This window comes from Nothobranchius furzeri, chromosome 2, assembly GCF_043380555.1.
Source record: "Nothobranchius furzeri strain GRZ-AD chromosome 2, NfurGRZ-RIMD1, whole genome shotgun sequence".
Lineage (NCBI taxonomy): Eukaryota > Metazoa > Chordata > Actinopteri > Cyprinodontiformes > Nothobranchiidae > Nothobranchius > Nothobranchius furzeri.
In genome coordinates this window covers 79,673,307-79,692,108 of record NC_091742.1, presented here as the reverse complement: position 1 = coordinate 79,692,108, position 18,802 = coordinate 79,673,307, and the positions used below count along the sequence as shown (strand labels likewise).

Here is an 18,802-nt window from a genome sequence, read left to right as displayed (position 1 = left end):
ATGATCAGGTTTGATTCAAATCAGGGGAAAAAAGAACCAAACCTCAAAAAACTAAAAAGTGTTGGCAAACCTCTCCAGTAGGTGCAGTAGCGAATATCTGCATCCATCTATAAAACACACAGAAGGCTCTGTGATGATTCAGACATTCCATCTAAAAGGCAGTTCTGAATAAAGAGAAGTACCACCCAACCTTATCATACAGAACCATCTGGAGCACATCTGCTTTATTATCAGAGCAGTAGAGGCTTATCACGATAGAGAAGACACACAGAAACACCATCAGTCATGGCTCTGCAGAACCCAGAGGAGTCAGAACACAGAGCAACCAGGAAGTAAAGATTGGAGACAACTTCTCTAAGTCATCTTAAATTGCACAAATAATAGCATTCATCTTTGTTTTGGGGATTTTTTTTTTATTATTTTCAATAAAGGGTTAACTTTTTTTTATTTTCAAATGAAATAAAAGAATATAGGATCAGATTAGATCTTTTGCACTCACTTCTGGACACCCTTTTAGGTGACACCCTGGAGTCAAACACTGCCCCCAAGTTGCCATAAATAAGAACTGGATGCTGTCTTTGCAAATGTAAACAGTTCTGTTGATTTTATTTTTTCCATCAAAATTAATTTTGCTTTAATTGTCATGAAGAGGAGGTTGTCCTCCACGTCTCATTTCTATTATGACGGCCTTCTTTTTTTACTTCTCCAGAAAAACGATTTTCATAAGTTTATTTAAATCATAATAGACATCCCAATAAATCTTGAGCTGCTGTAATACTCTACTAATTTATATATATATATATATATATATATATATATATATATATATATATATATATATATATATATATATATAAATACATATATATAATGCTTTTATTAGACTGTAATAATTTGTGAGAAAATTAAAGAATCTACAAAGATCCTGCTGATCAGGAAAAAAAAACATTTTTATTGTGTCTTCTTTAATTATCATCTTTATCCTCAGAAGTAGCTGAAAGTTGTCTGTTACAACCCTAATGATCCTCTGTTGTCATCTTCACAAACCTTTTTCTCCAGGACGACACAAACTTTGATGCCGCCATCACGTGTTTGGTGAAGACCATCATAGCTGCAGAGGAGGAGAAATCAACGATTGACACTGCCAGAAGTGATGTTATTATTCTCCCTCGCTTGGACTGTGACAAGAAGGAGAAGGGACTGGGTGGGTGTTCAGGATGCCCCCAAGTAAACCCCAAAACCGAGGAAATGACTAAAAACAGATTATGGATCTGATTATCAGTGGCGGATTTAGCAATTTGGGGGCCCAAGGTGAACACAGACATGGGGCCCCTTACACTAAATTTTCGACAATCTTATCTTTAACTGGATTTGCGAAACCCGCCTCTTCTGACATGAGTTATTTTCCCTTTTTATTAGTCCTCCTCTTTTTTCCTGTATTTCCCACCCTTTGAGCGCTTTCAATATTTGCTCTGCTGTCTTTTTCCTGTCAGGGCTCCTGTGCTTTAGCCTTAGTTTTTTTTTCTTCTATTTTACATTTTGGTCTATGTTTTCCTCCCTTTAAACATTTTCCATAGTCTTTCCTTTCTGCTTCCTTTTGATGTTTACATCGAAAAACAACGTCACTTTCAGAAGTGAAAATAAAAGCTTTTATGAAGCATGCTGCTTCTTTCTCTCATTGGAGCCACTAGAATAACTCCATTTCATGCTTAATGTTTTGACTATCGCTTTGAGTTTGTTACGAACGCTCGCGCCTCTCTTCTTCTTATCTGTGGTTTTATGGCACTTGGCAAACAACAATTTGGAGCATTACCGCCACCAACTGGATTGGAGGGGAATGACTACCAATCACTTCCTGTTTGTGCAACGCTGTCTTAATAACCCTCTTATGACCGTAATTATAACAGGGCCGCCTGGTATTTTTTTAATCTTATGGCTGTAAAATTGTATAAAAAAGTGCAAAGTGTGTGTAACTCTTCTCATTTTTTCAGAGCAACCTCAGCTTTCAGTGTATGATTTGTATTTAGAATTTATTTCTATTAAAGCCTTTAAAAAATCAGCTTAAAAGTGAAAAAAGCAAAAAACGGATTTGAATTTTTTTACATTTATTACTGAACAGGAACTTCAAAATTACTGGGCAAACAATTTGGAATGAACAATTTAAACTTTGAACTGCATCTATTCTTAAAATGTTTGAACCTTGGTATCTTTTTTTTTAGCAGTTTTAAGACCATTTATTTTTGTAAACTTTCAGATGTTTTTATTTGATGTGGTAGACCTTGAAGAGTTTCTCTCCAGCTGCAGGCAGAGTCTTGCACACCTCACACTGCCATGGGGTGCTTCTCTTGCACACCGTGCACTGCTATACCAAAAACTTTTGTTTTAGCAAAAATAATTATTTATTGTAAAAAGATAAATAATGTTGGAATGAAGCTGAATCTTACAATTAGCAAATAGTTGAGGGTTGTTCAAATAAAATAAAAAAATAAAGACTGAACAAACATTCATACCCTGGTTCACCGGAGATCTGTCCTTCTTCATGGTCACTGTCTTCAGATATAAACCTTCTGGGACACCTAATGGATCGTGTTGATTTTCTTTGAGGCATTTCCATATGTCATGGTCTGCGTCAGCCCCCTTCCTTTATGTTCCTCCAGGTGTCCTCCATCCCTCTCTAGATTCCCTCTTGTGTCCCTTTGTTCCCCCAGCTCCCCTTGTGCTCTCTTAGCGCCCTCATGTGTCCTTGTCTGCATCCCTGTTATGTGTCTTATGTTGTTTGTCAGCGTTATTTGTTCTGTCAGTCTGCTCTTCCCTCTTGTGCTTTTTGACTCCCTGGATTTTTGTATTTTGGCTCCCTGCCGTTTGGATTTATTTTTGTTCTTCCTCCAAATAAAGGATTTTTACTTACAATTCCACTCCTGCCTCTTGTCATCCTGGGTTCTGCATCTTGGGTCCTAACCTCCTGCTCCTAAACGTGACAGAATGGACCGACCACACCAGGACCCAGCAGAACTTTCAGCTTCACCCACATCTCAGTGGATGTATGATTTTTATGGTGACCCGGACACCTGTCGGACTTTCATCTTGGACTTTGCAAGATCTTATGGCCCGGACGCTTTGGACAGGGACTTGGTTATTAATATGGTGCTCCGCCTAAGGGGAAGAGCTCTGCAATGGGCTAGCAGTTACCTCGAGCGACATCCTATAGAGGAACTGGACTTTTGGGATTTCGCAGGCGATCTGCGAGATGCTTGTTGCAGCCCACATGCTCCCTCTTCAGCTCCTACACTCCTGTCCCGTCCTGAGTCGTCTCAGACTATCCGAACCGGTTTAATCTCCTTCTCCCCTGTTCCTGCCAACGTCATCCTCGCACCTCCGAGGAGACGCACTCAACACAGACGTCGCCGCCATCACCAGCAGTCTCCCGAGGCCGCATCGCCTCCTGCTCCAGCGGTGGTCCAGAAGGTCGCATCGCCTCCTGCTCCAGCAGTGGTCCGGAAGGTCGCATCGCCTCCTGCTCCAGCGGTGGTCCGGAAGGTCGCATCGCCTCCTGCTCCAGCGGTGGTCCCGAGGGTCGCATCGCCTCCTGCTCCAGCGGTGGTCCCGAGGGTCGCATCGCCTCCTGCTCCAGCGGTGGTCCCGAGGGTCGCATCGCCTCCTGCTCCGGCGGTGGTCCCGAGGGTCGCATCGCCTCCTGCTCCGGCGGTGGTCCCGAGGGTCGCATCGCCTCCTGCTCCGGCGGTGGTCCCGAGGGTCGCATCGCCTCCTGCTCCGGCGGTGGGCCCGAGGGTCGCATCGCCTCCTGCTCCGGCGGTGGGCCCGAGGGTCGCATCGCATCCTGTCTCGGCGGTGGTTCCGGAGGACGCATCGCATCCTGTCTCAGCGGTGGTCCAGGTGGACGCATTGCACCTCTCCTCAGCGGTGGTCCAGGTGGACGCATCGCACCTCTCCTCAGCGGTGGTCCAGAAGCGGACGCCACCCGGCTCGAGCCCCGAAGCAGACGTACCCGGCTCGAGCCCCGAAGCAGACGTACCCGGCTCGAGCCCCGAAGCAGACGTACCCGGCTCGAGCCCCGAAGCAGACGTACCCGGCTCGAGCCCCGAAGCAGACGCTCCCACGTCCCCGGGCCCCGAAGCAGACGCGCCCGGCTCTGAAGCAGACGTCGCCCCCTCCGGCTCTGAAGCAGACTCGCCCTGTTCTGAAGTCGACGCCCCTTCCTGTTCTGATGTCGACGCCCCTTCCTGTTCTGATGTCGACGCCCCTGATGACGACGTGTCCGAAGTCGTCGCCCCTGATGACGACGTGTCCGAAGTCGTCGCCCCTGATGACGTCGCCCCTGATGACGTCGCCCCTGATGATGACGTGTCCGAAGTCGTCGCCCCTGATGACGTCGCCCCTGACGACGTCGCCCCTGACGACGTCCCCGCAGTCGCCGCCCCTGACGACGTCCCCGCAGTCGCCGCCCCTGACGACGTCCCCGCAGTCGTCTCCTCTGACGACGTCCCCGCAGTCGTCTCCTCTGACGACGTCGCCTCTCCTGATGTCGGCTCGTCTGACGACGTCGCCTCTCCTGATGTCGGCTCGTCTGACGACGTCGCCTCTCCTGATGTCGGCTCGTCTGACGACGTCGCCTCTCCTGATGTCGGCTTGTCTGACGACGTCGCCTCTGGTCTGATGTCTCTTCTGTCTCTAGTTCCAGTGGTGATTCTGAAGGTCGCACCGGTCCAGCCTGTGTCCCCAGCCCAGCCTGCAGGGCTCCTCTACCGCAGGCGCCGCCCCCCAAGGGACTGTCGTCACCTCCTCATCTGCCCCAGGCGCAGGCCCCCAAGGGTCCATCCTCGTCTCCTCATCTGCCCCAGGCGCCGACCCCCAAGGGTCCATCCTCGTCTCCTCATCTGCCCCAGGCGCCAGCCTCCCAGGGCCCGTTGCCTCCTCATCTGCCGCAGGGGCAGGCCTCCTCACTCTGCTGATCCCTGCCGCCTCTCCTGTGGTCCCTCAGTTCCTCTGGGCCCTCCCTCCGGGTCCCCCTCCTCCCGCCCTGCTCCTGGTTCCTGTGGGCGTCTGGGATCCGCCCTTTGAGGGGGGGGGGGGGTACTGTCATGGTCTGCGTCAGCCCCCTTCCTTTATGTTCCTCCTGGTGTCCTCCATCCCTCTCTAGATTCCCTCTTGTGTCCCTTTGTTCCCCCAGCTCCCCTTGTGCTCTCTTAGCGCCCTCATGTGTCCTTGTCTGCATCCCTGTTATGTGTCTTATGTTGTTTGTCAGCGTTATTTGTTCTGTCAGTCTGCTCGTCCCTCTTGTGCTTTTTGACTCCCTGGATTTTTGGATTTTGGCTCCCTGCCGTTTGGATTTATTTTTGTTCTTCCTCCAAATAAAGGATTTTTACTTACAATTCCACTCCTGCCTCTTGTCATCCTGGGTTCTGCATCTTGGGTCCTAACCTCCTGCTCCTAAACGTGACACCATAATTTCATGCTGGCTTTTTATGCTAATTAGCTTCCCCGTCCCGTTATCCGCTTTCACCGTGGCGCTGCGCTCCGTTTCAATCAGGCAGTACAGCAGGATTTCCCCTTGTAGCGATATTGTCCATAACTCTGATTGCTTCATGCTATAGATCGTTGGGAAGCTGTTTTCATGTACTTTTAGGAACCGTTGGAATTTTTTGAATCTGATCAGCCATTCAATAGTTATAAAACGGAGCACTTTGGATGACAAACTCAGCACTTCTCTGAATCTGTGTTGTGATTTGTTGCGCTCAAGACAGGGGATCCCGGTGGCTACCGTAATGTATTGTATATGCACGAAAAGCCCCATTTTTAATCTTTCCAGCACATTTGGAATTTTAATAATATCTTGAACGGTTCAGGAATTATGATAATGAGAAGCATGTCCAATCCCGTCTGCGGTGACAGGTTGGTAATAAGATTATTGTGGCATTAACAGAGGGGTGCCGGCGGTCAGGGCTAGGGGGCCCCAAAACAAGGGGGCTCCAGGAGGCCGCCGACCTATGCCTAATGGTAAAACCGCCTCTGCTATCAACCAACTCATCGAGCTGCAGTATTTCTGCGGTCAGGTCTCTCTCCAAGTCCGCTCCACTTTGACGGGGCGGGTGCTCAAAGTAAAAAAAAAAAAGGGGCACTTATAGAGCAATCCAACAAGTTAGAAAATTCAAATAATGAAACTCTTGGGTTCAAACAACATAATAAAAATATATCAATTAGTGTCATTAGTGTTAATGTTAGTTCAAAAATAACAGTTTTAGTTTATAAAGCTGACTTATATCTAGAAGTGTTACAACCACATTTTTGCCCCTGATCTGAGTCCAAGTTGTTTGATTTTTGATTATCTTCCAATACTGAGTCCTGTTCTGATATGAGGTGGTGATGCAATGCATTATAAAAGAAGAAAGAAGTCGTCCTTCTGTCTGTATTTGTCATTTTGTTATTTTAGCCTGAAAAGGTCACTCATTCAGGAAGTACATTTAACAGGAATCAAGATAATGTATTGCTATTGCACAGGTGTACAACCAAAGATATTTTGTGCTTACTAAAGACAGCTCTAGTAAGAGGTAGTAAAATAATTGTAAAATAAATGCAACCACAGAGATTTATCCAGTGTGATCTACAGCTATGTTAGCTGAGATCTTTTTCCTGTCTGTAGAAAATTCTTGATCCCATTCCATGATCTCACTGAACTTAACACTAAACATGAGAGCTCTGCTACCAACCTAACAACAACACCCTTTACACAAAGGCACCATCATCACATACGTGGCAGGAGTCTCAGAGAAACTTAGAAGAATCTTCTCCAAACACAACATCCCGGTAAACTTTAAACCCAACAACACCCTCAGACAGCACCTGGTCCATCCAGAAGACAAAGCACCCAAACAGAAGCTCAGTGGGGTCGTTTATGCAGTCCAGTGTAGGAGCACTGTCCAGATGTTTACATTAGAGATACTAAACAACAACTACACAAGAACATAACACAACACAGGAGAGCCACCTCTTCAGGTCAAAACTCTGCAGTCCACCTTCACCTGAAGGACAAGGGACACACCTTTGAAAATGACAAAGTCCACATTCTGGACAGAGAAGATAGATGATTTGAGAGAGGAGTAAAAGAAGCTATCTATGTCATAACGTGAAACCCCCACTTTAAATAGGGGTGGGGCTTAGATTTCACCTTTCCAGTACCAATAATGCAGCTTTGAATCTCATTCAGTTTCAGTCTAGGTCACATCTTCCTGCATCTAATCAACACAATGACTCACCAGCAATAGAGGCTAACGACTCATCAGGAGATGGAGGGGCGGGGTACTCAGAGTAGTTTCTGCTCTTTAAATAACAACAGACAGCTACAGCTTATAAGCTTGACTCTCCCATGTTCCAGTTAGAGCTGACAAAGCTCCTCAGAGGAGAAGTGAAATGATTTAAAGAAACCAAAGAAGTCCAGTTGCCTTCATCTGAACCCTTTGGAGTAATAGTCAGTAATAAAAAAAACATAATAAAGTAAAATGTATATAATTATGCCCACATTCACTTTTACCATCTCTTTATGGGAGGCAGAAAATTTATCACGGTTAACCCTCTTATGACCATGAATATAATTGGTATTTTTTTGTTTTATGGCTTTAAAATTGTAATAAAAAGTGTAAAATGTTTGTAGCTCTGCTCCTTTTTCCAGAACAACCTCAGCTTTCAGTGTCTGGTTTGTATTTGTGTTTATGTTTATTAAAGTCTGTAAAACTGCAGCTTAAATGAAAAAAAAAACGGATTTGAATTTTCTTTACGTTTATTACTAATTAGAAACTTCAAAATGACTTGAGCAAACTATGTCAAAAGAACTACCGGTATTTAAACTCAGAACTGCAAACACTCAGAAAACAGTGTGACCCCTGACCTCACGATTACCAGTTTAATGACTGCAGCCTGTCTGTGACCACAGGTCTACGCTCTGGTCCAGAGAACGGGATACAATAAAATAAATACTAGGTATCATAAAATAACACTCATAGGCTACTTCACACCTGTAGCTACATTTCTACCAGCATTATGAAGATCAATAAGCCAAATAAAAGGTTAAATCTAAACATTTCATTACAAAAAGTCAACTAATAAAATTCTGCACTGATAAAAATTATATTTTCAGCTAAATAAATATTTAATGTAAGTATAAATAATGCTGGAATGAAGCTGAATCATTTAGTAAACAGTTGAGTGTTCAAATAAAAACCAGTGTGACTTTAATCTGTCCCTCCTCATGTCACCATCTACAGAAACAGCCTTCTGGGACACCTGACCAACCAGGTGGATTTTATTTGTGACGTTTCCATAACTTTATAAAAGCTGCTGATGAAGAGGATCAGACGGTCTCCTCCCTTTGGTTCTCTGCTCTCCCCTCGCGGGTCGCTCCGTTTCATTCTGACGCTGCAAAGCTGGTTTCCTTCTAATAGCGATTTTTGGAGTAACATGAATTACATCATGTAATATCTCGTTGGAAAGCTCGCTTTATGTACTTTTAGCAACCGTTTGAATTATTTTTATTCGATTAGGAATTCAGAAGTTATGACCCGGAGAATCTAGAGTGAGACACATCCGTGATTCTTTGTTGTGAGTTTCTTCCAACACTTCAGGAGAAGTCTCTCCTATCAGCTAAAGAATCCTGGTGACATTTGTTCATAACTTTACTTCAAGTCATTCATGTAATCTAAAATGTGAACAGTTTCTCCATTAACTGTTCAGCTGCTCGGATGATCTCCTATTTCTTCTCGATGTTTCTCTCTCTTCAGATGCAAACTGACACCATGACCAGCAGCTTTTACAGCAAACATCGGCTAATAAACGGATCCGCTGATGATTAAATGCACCTGAGTTTAGATGTCACCCGCCTTTATTGCCAATAAAACAAAGAAGAAAAAAATGGTGGGGATCAAGGAGACGGCCGGCCGAGCAGCATGAATAAAAACACCACAGCGTTGTCTCTTTTTTTTTTTTTTTTGTTTCAGTCTAGCTAAACTACAGGACAAATCACGTTCTGTTTCAACTCATATGGACGATTCGGTTTTTTTACGGGAAGGTTTTGGCAACCCTAAACATTTACTAGCACCCGACCAACAGTAGAAACTCCGTATAATAAACAGTAAGATGAGTTATTGTAACTGACTTTAAAAAGTTAGCAAGCAGGACTATGACAATAAACTACACCTGAACTTGGTTTATATTTGACCCAGATAACTTCTTACCTGGATTTCGGTTCTGCCACTTGGACAGGCAGCCGGCTCGGGTTTCTCCTCCTCCTCCCTCTTTTCTTCTCCAACCTGTCGCTGGGCTGAGGCTTCATCACTTTCTAAATTGATTTTACTTGAACCTTCACTACCAAACAACTGTGAGATTTTAACACATGTGCCAGCATTTGTCTGAAGGGCCAGTTCCTTTTTTAGTCGAATTTTCTCCGCTCCTCCTTTCCGTTTGTTGTTCTCCATTTTGTTAAGCTCGTCTGTCTGTTTACTGAGACTCAAACAACTGGCGGGTGCATCAGACCTCTGGCTATTGGTCCAGCCCAGAGTGTATTATTACCAATTGGCCAATCCACCAACTTTTACGAGGCGTCGCGTGGGGCGGCGCGGACAAGTTGTCTGCAACAACTAGAGGCCAGAAAAAAAAAGACACCGGCCCATAAAAGATGAAAGGGTCGGCCCAGCGGGCAGTTGCCCGCTATGCCCTATGGTCAGTACAGCGCTGAGTGTAAACTAGATCATTTAAACCAAAAACATGTTTTGGTACCAGGCTGTAAACATGTTCATTTCTGCTGTGAAATTGGTGTTTTTAACATGGGAGTCAATGAGGATTTGCTCGCTTCTGACACCAGCCCCCAGCGGATGAGGGTGGAACTGCAATTTATTTCACTTCCGGGTTTGCTTCAGTTTTTGACCGCATTGTGGGGGCTTGGGAGAAACAAAAAACACAACCTGCACCAAACCTAGGTACATCTGAGAAGGTAGTAGAAGGTAGAAGTTTACAACACTGTTGCATTAAGGATTGACTACTGTGGGGTTTCTCTGTTATTCTTAAAGAAGCAGTCGGAAACGGGCAGCTCAGTCAGGCAGCGCGGGTCTCTTTATTCATTCATCTCACATCTCAGGACAGCCAACTACAAAAAGACCAAAAAAGACCTCGACCACATGTGGAGTCCTAACTTTATGCTTTTTGTCCCTGGGCTACTCCCACCGTCCCTTGACAAATGTGGAGAGAGGACGGGGTGATATTTACACTTCCAAATGTTCGACGCACCCTCCAGCCCAGGGGTCGACCAGCCCTGTTATCCCGACATGATTCCGAGGGCTCAAGGTCCACTGGAGCTGGTTTACACAAGCTGGACATGTTAATCCTCACGTACACAGAACACAGCCCTCTCAGCAAGCTTTTAACCTAAGGACTCATAATTCAACTCAATATATGTTGTAGATGACCTCTTGACCTTTTTGGCTACAACACTACATACATATGAACTGATCAATAAGATGTGATAATTCCATGTAAATATGAAATATCAATCTGATTGGCCTTTGAATGTTTAATCAGAAGACTTGAGTTTCTTGACTTATTCGGGGAACATACAGAAACAAACACAATTATTGTGCTGCAAGTCTTTTTATCTCTTAAAAATGTTTAAAAATATGTTTTTGTCTAACATGTCTGACTGCCAGTCAAATTCAATTTAGTATCCTGGTTCTGGTTTTAGGGCCTTACATGGACAAGCTCCATCATACATTGGTGATCTTCTCAGTCCCTACACCCCTAGCAGGTCCCTGAGGTCCATTGACCAAAGCCTGGTTGTGCAGCGCACCAGGCTCTGGAACTCTCTCCCCCTGAGCCTGAGATCATTGGACTCAGTGGTCTCCTTTAAAAAGCAGCTGAAATCTTACCAGTTCAGGCTGGCTTTGATGTTACCTTCATCATCACCCTTCTTATTCTGCCCGAGATCCACCGATTTCTCTCTTTCCTCTTCGTTTTTGCATTCCCTTTCCTTACATTTTTAATCACAATTTTTAGATTTTTTTCAAAATCATTTTTATTTTTGAATTTTTTTGTTCTTGTGAAGCGCCCCTGATTTTTATCTTGAGAGGAGCTATATAAAAATTGTTTCCTTTTCATTCTAATTAATATAGGCCATTTTAGTGGATGTTATTGTTCCTTTATGCCCAGATCATATCTGTAGAACTCATAACTTTACAGGAAATTTTTGGCCAAGCTGTGTGATCAGTATCAGTAATGAACACTCTTTGAATTCGTGATTGGAAGCAAAAAAAACTTGATTGGAGCATCCCTAGATATGGCTTTTCACATGTATATACATTTTATTAATATAGCACTCATCACAGACAGAAAATCACATGGTGTTTCACATAGATCAAAACAAATCATTAAGTCATAAAATCATAGTAATCTTAAAACAGAAATAAAATCTAAGTCACATATTTATAAAATACCATTAAACAAAGGAAAGATGATTACAAATTTGAGTTAAAAATAAGAAAATACAATATTTAGGAATGGCAGCTTTAAATGAAAGGGTCTTCTGCTGTTTTTTTAAAAGTGTCCAGACTGTCAAGACTATGTAAGGCTAAAAGGAGGACCACTCCAATGTCAGGGTGCAACAGTCTGGAAGGAGCCATCACCTGGACTTCTATAATTGGTCTTTGGAACTTCTAGAAGGTTCTAGTTTGTGGACCTGAGGGCTCGGGTTGGAGTATGAGGCTTTAGCAATTCAGTGATATAATGTGAGTTCTCATGTGTTTAGTCAAGGAACCACTCTCACTAAAACATTTACCACAAGTTTTACATGAATATGGCTTCTCACCTGTGTGAATTCTCATGTGTGTAGTCAAGTTACTACCGTGTCTAAAACATTTACCACAAGTTTTACATGAATATGGCTTCTCACCTGTGTGAGTTCTCATGTGTGTAGTCAAGTGACCACTGTCACTAAAACATTTACCACAAGTTTTACATGGATATGGCTTCTCACCTGTGTGAATTCTCATGTGTGTAGTCAAGGAACCACTGACACCAAAACATTTACCACAAGTTTTACATGAATATGGCTTCTCACCTGTGTGAGTTCTCATGTGTGTACTCAAGTGACCACTGTCACTAAAACATTTACCACAAGTTTTACATGGATATGGCTTCTCACCTGTGTGAGTTCTCATGTGTTTAGTCAAGTGACCACTGACACTAAAACATTTACCACAAGTTTTACATGGATATGGCTTCTCACCTGTGTGAGTTCTCATGTGTTTAGTCAAGGAACTACTGTCACTAAAACATTTACCACAAGTTTTACATGGATATGGCTTCTCACCTGTGTGAATTCTCATGTGTGTAGTCAAGTGACCACTGACACTAAAACATTTACCACAAGTTTTACATGGATATGGCTTCTCACCTGTGTGAGTTCTCATGTGTTTAGTCAAGGAACTACTGTCACTAAAACATTTACCACAAGTTTTACATGAATATGGCTTCTTACCTGTGTGAGCCCTCTTGTGCCTTTTTTGTTTTTTATCATCTACACTGTCTCTGTGATCTTTGAAATGGCATATTTTATTACGTGTCAGTTCTTCATTGCTGTTTGATTCTGAGTTTTCTTTCCTGCATCCACCCTGATCTTGGTTCTCAGCTTCTGTAGTACTCTGACACAAGGGTTGGTTCTTGTTTGGTTCTGGTTCATGACAGTCTGTTTCTTCAGAAGGAGAAGTCTCCATGAAGGTAACAACTTCCTGCTTCAGAAGAAACTGCCCTTCATGCTGATGGATAAGGAGTTCTTGTTGTTCCTCTTTCATTAGTGGAGGTTCTGGTTCCTTCTGGTCCAAACTGGAGGTCCATTTCTGTTTAGAGAGCTGCTGGTCAGTTAGAGCCATCTTGTTTTCCCAGACATGATGCTGTGGAAGTTCTGGACAGGATAAAAGACAAAACAAAATGTAGATTAATGTGAATAAAAAAAATCTCGTGTTTGGCCAAAGCTTCTCATTCAACGTGTTTTCTTTATTTTCATGACCATTTGCATTGGGCGATTCTAACTGATGTCATTAAAACTATGAATGAATACATGTGGAGTTATGTACTTAACCAAAATGGTGAAATAACTGAAAATATGTTTTATATTCTATTTTCTTCAAAATAGTCACCCTTTGCTCTGATTACTGCTTTGCACACTCTTGGTTTCTCTTGATGATCTTCAAGAGGGAGTCACCTGAAATGTTTTTCCAACTGTCTTGAAGAAGTTCCTAGAGGTGTTTAGCACTTGTTGGCCCCTTTGTAAAGGGTCATGAAAATTAAGAAAACATATTGAATGAGAAGGTATATATATATATATATATATATATACATATGTATACACACACACACACACATGTATATATATATATATATATATATATACTAGGGGTTGCATGACAAAATTTTTTTTAAAGTCGACAGTTAAGTAATGAAAATCGAGTCGACTTTGACTAGTCATTGATGACGTCATACACCTGGAGCCGGGGGGGGGGGGGGGGGGGGGGGTCGTTAAGTTCGCTGGAGTTTTTGACAATTAAAATTGCACCCACATTTTCTAAGTTAACACATCTCTTTTAACAACGGTAGTTTCTGCTTCAGGCCTCTCCCCCCTCCCTCTGCGCAGCAGCCACAAACTGATGAGCCTGCAGCCTCTTGGAGTTCCTGCTGCTCTAAACATTAAAATAATTATTTCATTTTCTGTTCCTCACTTCTGATTACCTTCAGTGGTGTCTGTTTGTTGCAACCAGCAGGTACAAAAACTAACTTGTTTTTATTTGACTATTTTTCTGTCCTGTCTGTTTATTATCTTCCTGCATCTCCTCTCAATCCTAAAGAAAAACTGCTACCTGGGTTCATTTATATTCGCCTTATGAGTTACCTTTGAACTGCAGTTCTAAGATCTATCGACCAGAAAACAGCGGAATGCCGCTGCTCGCCGGCCGACTACAACGAGACCGTTTTTGCTGCGGATTCGTGACGGAGCGGAGATAGTGGAATTTTGGGGGTGCGTCACCGGAGAACAAAACAAGTGATGTGCCTCGCTCCGCAGCAGCGAAATGCATCAGGCACAAATAACAGACAGAAAATATTAAAGGAAATTAGCCGACATGAACGATCGCGTGTTTAATTTGTTTTTGAGGTGGTGACACCTGATGTGGCGGTGCTCAGGACGCAGATGTCTGGAGCACATCAATGATCAGAGCTTTGCATGCGAAAACTGGTTAAGATTAGGATGGTGGTGAGGGGAAGGTAAAATTGCAAGAGGGAAAAGGTCACAGTTTGGTTAAATGTCCGTTTTACCGCCGGTGTCGACGCTCTGGCACAGCGCGTTGCCTCCGCCTTCCGACGCAGGGGCTCATCACCTGCTGTCTTTTCCGAGGACTGCATCTTGTCAGTCATTATCACGTGACAGCGACTAGTCGAAGACAGGCATAAAAAGTCACTACAGAGCCGTGAAGTCGACTAATTCATACAACCCCTAATATATACACATATATACATATATATACCCTTATATATACATACTAGGGCTGCAACAAATGATTATTTGGATAATCGATGAATCGGATGGGGTCTCTATACCATTAACCGATTAATCGGATTGCATGGGGAAATTTTTAAAAACTGCTAGGGAAACGTTATTTCTCTCCTTCCTTTACTTTATTTAACACAACATTTTAGAAAACAGTTCAATAGCAGAAAAACAACATGCCATCACCTAAATTGTCTTATAAGGTATATAGACAGAGACCCTAAGCTACATCTATCTGTGACCTAAAATGCTTGGTCCAAGTTAAACAGCTTAAGGGCAATTCTCATCTGTTTTGTTTGATCTCATCTGTAGACATTTATTATAACTGGGGATGTCAAACAACTAATTTTTAAATGTAATTAAACATAGGCTGTGAATTAATCAAAATTGATCACTATTTCCAAAAATGACTGAAAAAATACCAAATAAAACAAAAGTAAATGAATGCCATCCTCCTTGTGATGATGCCCTGGGCAACTGCCATAAAGTCACATCAAGAAATGCTGCTGATCATTCCAATGATCCCAAATAGACACACATTAGGCCACATGAAAGCAACTGAACCCAAAAATATATTAACCAGTATATAACTGCACTCTCACACAACACGCCTGCAGCAACAGTTAGGACTCCTCCTTCCCTTTTAAAAGCGTTTTTGCTTCCGAGGACATTGTGGTTGTAAAACCACATGCTAGTAGTCTGGCCCCGGTGTGATCAACCAGTTTCTGCGGGAATGTGACGGCGGAACCAGGGCCAGATTAACACTTTGTTGTACCCTGGGCAACAATATTCAAGGACCCCATCATCACGACCCGAGGATCACCATAATGTGGTCACATACAGAATATTTTACTGTAATATCCAGTAAATATACTCAATACTTGAATGCCTGACAACACGTTACCCGCCCAGAGTAACCTTTGACCCACCTCGTGTGGACTGACCAATGAGGAGAGGGTCTTAACTTGAGGCCCTCTCTTCATTGGTCAGTCTGCTTGAGACTGACTCTCAACTGACGTTCAGTCATAGGCAGCGAAGCGTCTCTGTGCAGCGCAAAATCCCGGGTGGACAGTTTGTTTAATGTAGGGTGACCATATTTCCATTTCCAAACAAGAGGACAGGGGATCTGTGCCTATGACATCACACTATGGCAACGCCACACAAACCATGTTGGGACCCATTTTTTGTAAGAACTAAATTAATATCGGATTCTGCCAATAAAAGGGCTCTAAAACAATTCATATGTAAATATTTTGCATATTTAATGCAAAATCTCATTTTTCTGCTTTAGTGCTGCAACAAGGTTTTATTAATAATAAATTATTATACCTTTTTTTTTTTTACTACAGCATTGGTAAGATTCCTGTGCACAGATTATTAAGGATGCTTGTTTCAGCTGTGAGATTAGACGATAGGATCAATGAAAAAATAAATTGTCCCACACTCCATGGAAACTTTCAGAGAATCCACAAATAGTGGCTTTCAAATAGTTTTGTTACTTTTTGCAAGTTTAGAAAAGAAGCAGATGAGACAGCATGCCTGATTGTTTAGTTTTTCATCTGATAATATTAGAACATGTCAGTAATGTCTGAAGAGCTTTTATAAACACTGTATAACTAACACTACTGGAGAGGGTATGAATTACACAGAGGCTTCTGGGGAGCCCAGTTATGGGGGGGGGGGGGTGACTGAGTTTTGAAGGTGATCTGAATTGTATCAGATGTATAAATATGACATGTGTATAACTTATTGTTTTTTACTGGTAAAAACGTGTAGTGGAGATAAATCTACCTACATTTTACTTTTCAACACTTTGTTTTGTTTTCTTGTTTTTATTTAACTATTTTCCTGTCCTGTCTCTCATCTTCCTACATCTCCTCTTAATTCTCCAGAAAATCTGTTGCCTGGATTCTTACTTTTTCACCTCAGCAGTTACCTTTGAGCAGATCAAAGGGATCTCCTGACCGCAAAGCGCAGAGCGCGTTTTCGATGCTGCGTGAGGTGAAATCACCGCAGCACAGGTGATGAGCTCCGCAGTAGCTGAGCGCTTCAGGCACAAATAAGACAGAAAATAGAGAAAATGTGCAGACATGAACGATCGTGTGCTAATTATAGTTTTTTGGTTGCGCCACTTTGAGAATGGACCGTGCGCTGGAAGCAGCTGCCTGGATCACTGCGCAACAATGCACTGTGCCGCTCTCTGCTCAAAAGAGTCCAAAAATGATATAATATAGGTAGAAAACTTTTTTCTGGCTCCCCTGGATGTGTAGGATATACAGCTCCCCCATAATTCGATCCCTGCTCCTGGATGAAAAGCCGGACATTTTCATCAATACAAGAACCCGCAGTCCGGACGCGCCGGACAGAGAGTGAAAAGTGGACATGTCCAGGGAAAACGGAACGTATGGTCACCATAGTCCTCATAAAGCGGGAAATTATAGATACAGTATTTTGCTCGTGCCCTGGGCCCTTTAGAGTTTGTGGGCCCTGGGCAATTGCCCAGTTGCCCATATGGTTAATCCGGCCTTGGGCGGAACCGGTTCGCAGCAGCGCAAGACCCCCCCCCCCGGCCGGCTCATCTAATAAGCGTCGCGCTCACGACTTTAGACTCTTTTTCTTTTTACAAGCTTAGGGCATGTCTAGCCTGTGTAATAATCCGGGACTTGGATGAATCACTTTTGAAAAGTTTTTAACTTACCCGGACACAGAGTTCTCTCCTTCCTCGCTGATGATTCCGACATGCTTGCGTTTAAGATGCTGCATCATCACCGTAGTACTCCCGTGCCATGCTAAGTCTGACCTAAACGTTGCAGGTAACGAATGTCTTTTCCTGATTTAACTGAAAATGCTCCCAAACTTTAAAAGTTTTTACTTTTTTGACTCTCGCTGCTTCTGCCATGTTCCTCTTCCAAACACCTGCCGGCTCTCCCTCGCGCTGATCTGACTTGCTCTGGTCTGCGCGCAACGGCGGGCGGGAAGGGGGCGCTTTTGGAAGAGTTGTGCGACACAACGAATCGATGACGCAATTCGCTGCCAACGCTTTTAGTAATCGATTTTCATCAAATTTATCGATTCGTTGTTGCAGCCCTAATACATACATATATATATACATACATACATATATACAGGTGCTGGCCAGTAAATTAGAATATCATCAAAAGGTTGAAAATATTTCAGTAATTCCATTCAAAACGTGAAACTTGTACATTATATTCATGCAATGCACACAGACCAATGTATTTCCAATGTTCATTACATTTAAATTTGATATTCATAAGTGACAACTAATGAAAACTCCAAATTTGGTATCTCAAAAAATTAGAATATTCTGAAAAGGCTGAATATAGAAGACACCTGCTGCCACTCAAATCAGCTGATTTACTCAAAACACCTGCAAAGGCCTTTAAAAGGTCCCTCAGTCTTGTTTTGAAGGCACCACAATCATGGGGAAGACTTCTGACTTAACAGCTGTCCAAAAGACAATCATTGACACCTTGCACAAGGAGGGCAAGACACAAAAGGTGATTGCTAAAGAAGCTGGCTGTTCGCAGAGCTCTGTGTCCAAGCACATTAACAGACAGGCGAAGGGACGGAAAAAATGTGGTAGAAAAAAGTGTACAAGCTCTAGGGATAACCGCACCCTGCAGAGAATTGTGACGACAAACCCATTCAAAAATGTGGGGGAGATCCACAAAGAGTGGACTGCAGCTGGAGTCAGCGCTTCAAGAACCACCACGAGGAGACTCATGAAAGACATGGGATTCAGGTGTCGCATTCCGTGTGTCAAGCCACTCTTGAACAAGAAACAGCGCAAGAAGCATCTCGCCTGGGCCAAGGACAAAAAGGACTGGACTGATGCTGAGTGGTCCAAAGTTATGTTTTCTGATGAAAGCAAGTTCTGCATTTCCTTTGGAAATCAAGGACCCAGAGTCTGGAGGAAGAGCGGAGAAGCACAGAATCCACGTTGCATGAGGTCCAGTGTAAAGTTTCCACCATCAGTGATGGTGTGGGGTGCCATGTCATCTGCCGGTGTTGGCCCACTCTGTTTCCTGAGGTCCAGGGTCAATGCAGCCGTCTACCAGGAAGTTTTAGAGCACTTCATGCTTCCTGCTGCTGACCAACTTTATGGGGATGCAGACTTCACCTTTCAACAGGACTTGGCACCTGCACACAGTGCCAAAACCACCAGCACCTGGTTCAAGGACCATG

The 18,802-nt window shown here is 43.3% G+C and overlaps 2 protein-coding genes across 2 annotated transcripts in view; both read right to left on the bottom strand.

Moving 5' to 3' along the window:
* Positions 1-18,802, bottom strand: part of LOC129165500 (zinc finger protein 883-like) — a 149,659-nt gene that overhangs the window by 85,442 nt on the left and 45,415 nt on the right. The window lies entirely within an intron of this gene.
* LOC139061541 (zinc finger protein 121-like) lies at positions 6,184-13,385 on the bottom strand. Its single transcript, XM_070548043.1, has one exon. It carries the CDS (start codon positions 12,921-12,923, stop codon positions 11,760-11,762), a length of 1,164 nt encoding a protein of 387 aa, XP_070404144.1. The 5' UTR covers positions 12,924-13,385; the 3' UTR covers positions 6,184-11,759.

Bases quoted from the DNA above. Each gene is read 5' to 3' on its own strand.
- LOC139061541 (XM_070548043.1), bottom strand. From the start codon at position 12,923: ATGGCTCTAACTGACCAGCAGCTCTCTAAACAGAAATGGACCTCCAGT.